Below are 7,596 nucleotides of genomic sequence, written 5' to 3' on the forward strand. Positions count from 1 at the left end.
TTGTTTGTCTCCTCTGTCCTTGTTTGTCTCCTGTCCTTGATTTTCTCCTCTTTGTCCTTGTTTGTCTCCTGTCTTTGGTTGTCTCCTCTGTCCTTGTTTGTCTCCTCTTTGTCCTTGTTTGTCTCCTTTGTCTTTGTTTGTCTCCTCTGTCCTTGTTTGTCTCCTTTGTCTTTGTTTGTCTCCTCTGTCCTTGTTTGTCTCCTCTGTCTTTGGTTGTCTCCTCTTTGTCCTTGTTTGTCTCCTGTCTTTGGTTGTCTCCACTCTGTCCTTGTTTGTCTCCTCCTGTCTTCATACGTTTAGGTTTTTCAGTACCTTCCTGTTTTTTCTCCATTTCACATCAGATTTTTGAATCTACCCTCTTCCTTTTCTTCCGTGTTCTGTCCTTTTTGTTCTGTTCTAATTTTTCCAGTCTTTTTTTAAATCTTCCATGTTGTCCTGCAGACAGTGGGCGTGGCCTGTGCCTATCACAGGCATGCATCACGGTGGCGAGTCAGATTGTGGAGGCGATGGACCGCGGCGTCGACCCCTGCCAGGACTTCTACCAGTACGCCTGCGGTGGCTGGATAAGGAAGAACCCACTGCCCGATGGACGCTCTCGCTGGTCCACCTTCAACAGTATCTGGGAGCAGAATCAGGCGCTGCTCAAACACCTGCTGGGTACGACTGGAGGAGGGACAGACCTGGACTGGATGGACCCGTCCAGCTCCAGATGTCCTTTGACTCGCATTTTTTCTTCTTCTCCCCAGAGAACGGGACGTTTAATGGCAGCAGCGAAGCCGAGAGGAAGACCCAGTCCTACTACCTGTCCTGCCTCAACACGCAGAGGATCGAGGAGCTGGGAGCTCAGCCTCTCATAGACCTCATCGCCAAGGTAACCACCCACACATCCTGTCCCCACGGCAACCGCATCACTTCATCCCTGTCCTCGGGATAGATCAGATTATTTCCAGTAATCCAATAAACTAACACAAAACAAAAAGAGACAAAGAGAAGAAAAGCTGGTGAGTCTTCAGAATGAAGAACATACAGAACCTGGTCTAAACTCTGATTCAGAACCTCTTTCAGCATCAGATCTTTCAGTGGTTTTCTGTATCAGTCTCATGGTTGTGGAGGAGTTTTGGCCCACTCTTCTTTCCATCATTGCTTCAGTTCTTTGTGGTTTCTGCTCAGCTTTCTGAAGGTCCAACCACAGCATTTGAGTCAGACTGAAGTTCTAGACTCTGGACCGTTGAAACACCTTGGTTCTAATCGTTCTGACCCGTTCTGTTGTAGATTAGCTGCTGTGTTTGGGATCATTATGTTGGACCCACTGTTGGTCCAAGCTTCAACTGTTGAACAGATGGACTCACATTTGACTCCAGAACCCTTTGGTCTACAGAGGAGTTCCTGGTCCACTCAGTGTCAGACAGGAGCCCAAACCATCAGCCCTGCACCACCGTGCTGACAGCTGGGAGGAGCTGTGTTAGCTTAAATGCTGTAATAATTTTCTCTAAAATATTGTTTTATTCCTTCAACCTGTCAGATTATTCTTCTGTTTGCCGATGACTCAGTGGTTTATGTTCGTACTGATTGTAAACCTCCAGCTGTGTTTTATTTACAGGGCTGCAAAGAAAAGAGCTGATAGTGTGAATTTATCATATTTTGTATAAACATAAATGAAACTGTTGTGATTTTTATTTGTTAAATGAGAAAAAAAGTTTTTTAAGCTATTTTAAAGTCCAGAAAGTTTAAGATGTTAATTTTTTTTGGTTTCTCTAAAACTTTTTGTATGAATTAAGTTTTTAATGAAATTAAAATGTTTAATTATTTTAGTAGATGCTTTTATTTCAGTTTCAGAAATAAATGATGGGAAAAACCAAGTTATAAAAGAGTTAAAATTACGTTGTTAATGGAAATTATTAGTTTGTGCCCATTGTTGGAGCTGATGTTTGCTGCAGTGCATTCTGGGTAAACTTACAACCTTTGGTTTGGTTTTGTCCCAGACGTCTTGTGGTTCCTTCAGATGAAATTTACCAAACCTAAGTCATGCTGCCATGTTGTTTTTAGAGAGAAGAGGCCGTGACCTTTGACCTTTGATCTGCTAGCTTATGCCTGTAGAGACGGAGCTTCGGAGGATGGAGGTTTTACAGGTTGTACATGATGTCAGCTTATTTTAATCTGGGTTTGTTGGTTCTATCTGCAGATTGGGGGCTGGAACATGACTGGTCCGTGGGACAAGGACAACTTCATGGAGGTTTTGAAGACGGTGTCGGGTCCGTACAAAGCTCAGCCGTTCTTCAGCGTCGGAGTCAGCGCTGACCTCAAGAACTCCAACAGTAACGTGATCCAGGTAAATAAAGATGACTCAGCAAAGTTCGGCTTCAACGGAGCAGGTGGTACCAGTAAAGGCCTCAGGTTTGATGGACTCACCTGATCCTCTCCTCTCCAGGTGGACCAATCAGGACTCTTCCTACCATCCAGAGACTACTACCTTAACAAGACAGCCAATGAGAAGGTGAGGATCCTGAAGTCTAGTCTGTGATATTACCCAAATCCTCCTTTGAGACTGAGAACAGTCTGAGAACTGGAACTAATCTGGACTCTGGTCTGCAGGTGCTGGTGGCGTACCTAGACTACATGGTGGAGCTGGGGATGCTGCTGGGGGGCGAGAAGACTTCGACTCACCTTCAGATGCAGCAGATTCTTGAGCTTGAGACAACATTGGCCAACATCACTGTCCCACAGGACCAGCGGCGAGACGAGGAGAAGATCTACCACAAAACCACCATCGCTGAGCTGCAGGTCAGACCCGAGGGACGCCGGTCCACAGTCCCTGGCTGAGACCAGAATCTGGTCCTGAGTTATCTGTAGAACCAGTCCAGATCTCGAGTGGTGTTTAGAGCAGAAGTGGTCCAGGTCAGGAAAAATGTTTTAAAGTTAAAATTTAAAGATTCGACTGAAAGGTTTTCCATGATCAGGTCCAGTTTTTGTCTCCTGAAGCCTCTCGGTGTTGCAGGATCTCAAATTAATTACATATCAAACATGAAGCTATGCCCCCTAGAAGGAATGCTTGTCACCCGCCGCCTTGCAGGCCTAACGTTTAAACAAAGACCGAATCAGTGAGAGCTCAGAGTACATGGTGGGGATGACTCTCAGGTACTACCACACCAGACCTCAGCTCAGGATCTGTTTGGATCATTTTTGTTTTTTAAGTTACTTGGCTGTGGCAGCCATCTTGAATCCAAGAAGAGTAAATGAGGTCGTTAGAGGAGAGCTGTTTCAGCTTAAATCCGTCTCGTCAGATTAAACAAGTCCTAACAGATTATGGCTGAAATGTTTCAGTTTCTGGTTTTAATCTCTGATGTTGGAGAATAAAAGCCTCTTGTCTCCGTTTGTCCCTCCACCTCACAGCTCAGGTCTACGAGCGTAACGTCTCTTTGTCCTTCAGGGCTGCGGATGCTTCAGGCGTCGACATGGCGACCGTTGCCATGAGCTGTTGCTATGTGTCTGCGTGTCTCTGAGAGGGGATGGGCTGTTAGATAACAGGTTGTTACATAAACACAGAGGATGATGAGGAGGAAACTCTTCCTCTGTGGGCTTTGTTTGTATCCCTGTGATAGTGGGGGAGGGGTGGGTAGAGAATGAGGCTTGTCCGACCCCCACCCCTCACCCCCTTACCCCCTCACCCCCTCACCTGTCATCAGGTGTTCAGTGAAGAAAACATCCTGAAGCAGTCACAGTTTATCTGACCAGATTTATGTTTTATAAACAAAATAGTTTAATGTCCTGCAGGTGAAAACACCTCAAATTAGCCAAAGTTCTAATAGTTTGACCTCCAGCGCCCCCAGCTGGACAAATTTAACTCTTTAAATCCTTAAATCAAACTTTTCTGAAAAACAAGAAGCTGAAAGTCAAACTCCACGTGCTGCCTCCTGGTTTTATTAAAAAGTTTTACATATAAGGTTTCAGCTGACACACTAAATATTTCCCTCATTTTCCTCTTATTTAGGATGGAAATGTACTTGAAATAAATAAAATAATGGCCTCTAAATGTTCAACTCTCTATAGAAAAACTCAATATTTAAATGGAAGATTGATTTGTTAATGTTAAAATACACATATATATTTAAAAAAAACAATCAAATTATGAACAGTATTTATATTTACTTTAAAGTACAGTTTAGTCTTTTTTCATTTTAATTATTTTTAAAATAATTTTAAAACTATACGAAGAAGCCACGCCCCCATTCATGGCTTTTTCTGGGGGCGTGGCTTCTGTGCGTCATTCACAAAGGCTCATATTTACCATCTAAATCTAAAGTGACGCTGACATTTTCAATTATTTTCTATGTATTTTTACCTCTGAATGTGCTGCTGAAACTTTTTCACTGAACCAAGTTACTGTTAACTCACATGATGACTGAGGAACCTTCAGAACGTGTTCTACGTGTTGATTAACTTTTCAGGGTCTAAAGGGTTTCACTCAGAGTATTATGGGTATCGTAGTCTTTTGATCAGTGTTTCTGTAACGGCTCTTCCTGTTCCAGCTGCTGGCTCCAGCTGTGGACTGGTTGGACTTCCTGACATTCTCTTTGTCTCCACTGGACCTGAACGATACAGAACCCGTGGTTCTTTACGCCAGAGAGTACCTGCAGCAGGTGTCCGAGCTCATCAACAAGACCGACAAAAGGTACCTGACAGAAGCGATTCCTGCTACTGATGGACGAAAGGAATGTCCTGGACGCTCCCCTTCTTCATAGTGTTCAGAATCTATGCTGGGGATGACTCTCAGCTACTACCACACCAAACCTCAGCTAAATATCTGTACAAATGACTGAGTTGGAGCTATTTGAGTTTGCTAAGGTCATTTAAAAAAAGGTATCTTTATAAATAATTAATTATTGGTTAATGATGCAGTTATTAATCCATTAACACTTAATAAAGCGTTAATAAACAATTATAAAGCTTTATATAACAAGGACAGTATTGCTGCATTTATTTCCACTTAGCTTGTTTCTTTGTACAAACAGGTTTATAAATGCTTATTACTGCTTTTTAAAGTATTTATAAACTATGACTAACCTGTTCCTGAATACTTATTTCATACTTTTTAAAATGATCTTTATTATAAAGTGGTAAATGTGTAGATGTTCATCTGGGGATTACTTTGAGTTTCATAAGTCTGTCCACCTGTTCAGGGGATATTTGGCTAACAGACCACAGATGGGGGTAAAGACATTATTGCCCATCCTTCACCTTTTGGACGCCTGAAGGTTGTTTCTGTGGGTAATAATGTTCTGAATATTTCTGCCTTCAGTCTGCTGAACAACTACATGATGTGGACTCTGGTTCAGAAGAGCGTGGCCACTCTGGATCAGCGCTTCGAGAACGCTCAGGACAAACTGCTGGAGAGTCTCTACGGAACCAAGAAGGTACTCAAGATGTTCCAGCTGTGTTAGATGTTCTGCTGTGGATGTTCTTTTTGTACTGATGACCATTCTCTTCCAGCAGCAGGTATGGGTTCTTCTGCGATCAGTAACTGTCCTCACTGGTCTCATGGACTGTCCCAGTTTCTTGTGTGTATTGATGGTCCCAAACGGGTCTGGACCCCATCCATCTATAGTTCTGCTGGTGTTTATGAGGACACTTGGTTTTGATCTTTTCTTATGGGTTTAATTCCTCTGGGTGATCCTTTCTGTGTTGATTCAGGTCGTAAATAATTTCCACTGGGCTAGAGTTTGAGTTCATAAAACCAGATGCCAGTTTTTCTCTGAAGAGTTCCAAGTGGTTTGAACTGGTTGGGTTTCTGTCTGTAACCAGTTCCAGGTGGTTTGAACTGGTTGGGGGCTTTCTGTCTGTAACCAGTTACAGCTGGTTGGAACTTATTTAGATTTTTTTCTCTGTAACCAGTTCCAGCTGGCTGGACCTGGTTTGGATTTTTGGCTGTCTGTAACCAGTTCCAGAAAATGTGACCTGATTGGGTTTTTCTCTGTAGCTTGAACCTGGTTACAGACAAGGAAAAAAAACAGTTCCAGCTGGTTGGAACTGTATTTTTTTTTTCCTGTCTATAACCAGGTTCAAGCTGATTTTAACTGGTTGTTTTTACAGTCATGCACCCCACGCTGGCAGACCTGTATTGGGAACACTGACGACACTCTGGGCTTTGCTTTGGGGGCGCTCTTCGTCAAGTCGACCTTCGACAAACGCAGTAAAGAGATTGTAAGTTTCCGTTTTTAACTTGTAAAATTTGTCGTCCTCCACCTGAAGGTCTGATCTGGTTAACTTTAGCTCAACTGTCTCTTTGTGGCAGGCGGAGGTAATGATCAACAAGATCCGCTCAGCATTTAAAGAATCTTTGGACCGACTCAGCTGGATGGACGGTGATACAAGAAAAGCTGCCAAAGATAAGGTACCTCAACAAGCAGGTGCTGTTTGCTGCTCATTAACCGGAACTCAACTCTGGATCCAATGGTGTCAACACCAACAATCAGGAACGTTACTGCCTGATGCAGTGTTGTTCCACGTCATCCCAAAAGTTCTGATCTGTTCCTGACTCTTTCTCTACAGGCAGATGCAATCTATGACATGATTGGTTTCCCAGAATACATCCTGGACCAGAAAGAGCTGGACGATGTTTACGACGGGGTGAGTGACGGCTTCAGGACAGGTGTTCTGCTGATGTTCTGCTTGTGAACAGCATCCTTACAACTTCTCCACCTTGTTTCAGTATGATGTATCGGATGACAGCTTCTTCCAGAATATGCTGAACTTCTACAACTTCTCAGCCCGAGTCATGGCCGACCAACTGAGGAAGACTCCCAACAAAGACCAGTAATCCTCTACTGAACTCTAATACACAAATAAATACTACACTCTAATACACTGTCGCACACTGATAGACACAAACACACCATCAGGGGTGATTTCACAAAACTGTCTTTTAGGCAAATCAAATGAGTTAGAGGTGTGCTGGTTCAAAACCCAACGGCTCGTGGTTTTATCCACAGATTACAGAACATTTAACAGAATGTTTCTGTAGAAACTTGTTTTCTGAGCACACATTTATTTAGGGCTTACCAGTATTCACAATAAAAAATAATTTCTCTGTACTCCTACTAAAATAACATTTAAATTTAGATTAAAACAGACCCAGGTTAAAATTCAAATATAACAAAACATTCACAGATTATATCCAGCACAGATTATTAAATGTCAGTTAGCTCCCATCCTGAGCACCACATTGGTGACAGTGGAAAGAAACAACACCCTTTGAACAGGAAGAAACCTCCACCAGAACCAGAACCAGGCTCAGGATGGGAGGCCATCTGCCTCGACTGGCTGGGCTTGGAGAGGACAGGAAAGAAACACAGAATGACTGGTCCAGGTGTGGTTTCTGTGGTCCAGATGTAGTTTCTATGGTCCAGGTGTGATTTGTGTGGTTTCTGTGGTCCATGAATAGTTTCTATGGTCCAGGTGAGGTTTCTATGGTCTATGTTTGGTTTTTATGTTTCATGTATAGTTTATATGATCCAGGTGTTATTTCTGTGGTCCAGGTGTGGTTTGTGTGGTCCAGGTGTGGTTTCTATGGTCCATGTGTGGTTTTTGTTGTCCAGGTTC

The 7,596-nt window shown here is 43.1% G+C and overlaps 1 protein-coding gene across 1 annotated transcript in view; it reads left to right on the forward strand.

The window, feature by feature from the left end:
- ece2b (endothelin converting enzyme 2b) overlaps positions 1–7,596 on the forward strand; it is a 32,185-nt gene that overhangs the window by 15,641 nt on the left and 8,948 nt on the right. Inside the window, exons 4-14 of the mRNA XM_037677694.1 lie at positions 442–657; positions 747–871; positions 2,183–2,329; positions 2,429–2,494; positions 2,593–2,781; positions 4,527–4,669; positions 5,297–5,411; positions 6,088–6,198; positions 6,290–6,388; positions 6,547–6,624; positions 6,707–6,810. Coding sequence (XP_037533622.1) covers positions 442–657; positions 747–871; positions 2,183–2,329; positions 2,429–2,494; positions 2,593–2,781; positions 4,527–4,669; positions 5,297–5,411; positions 6,088–6,198; positions 6,290–6,388; positions 6,547–6,624; positions 6,707–6,810 — 1,393 coding nt within the window. The remainder of the gene's footprint in view (positions 1–441; positions 658–746; positions 872–2,182; positions 2,330–2,428; positions 2,495–2,592; positions 2,782–4,526; positions 4,670–5,296; positions 5,412–6,087; positions 6,199–6,289; positions 6,389–6,546; positions 6,625–6,706; positions 6,811–7,596) is intronic.

The sequence above is a fragment of the Nematolebias whitei genome, chromosome 6, assembly GCF_014905685.2.
Source record: "Nematolebias whitei isolate Nwh7 chromosome 6, NemWhi1, whole genome shotgun sequence".
Taxonomy (NCBI): Eukaryota; Metazoa; Chordata; class Actinopteri; order Cyprinodontiformes; family Rivulidae; genus Nematolebias; species Nematolebias whitei.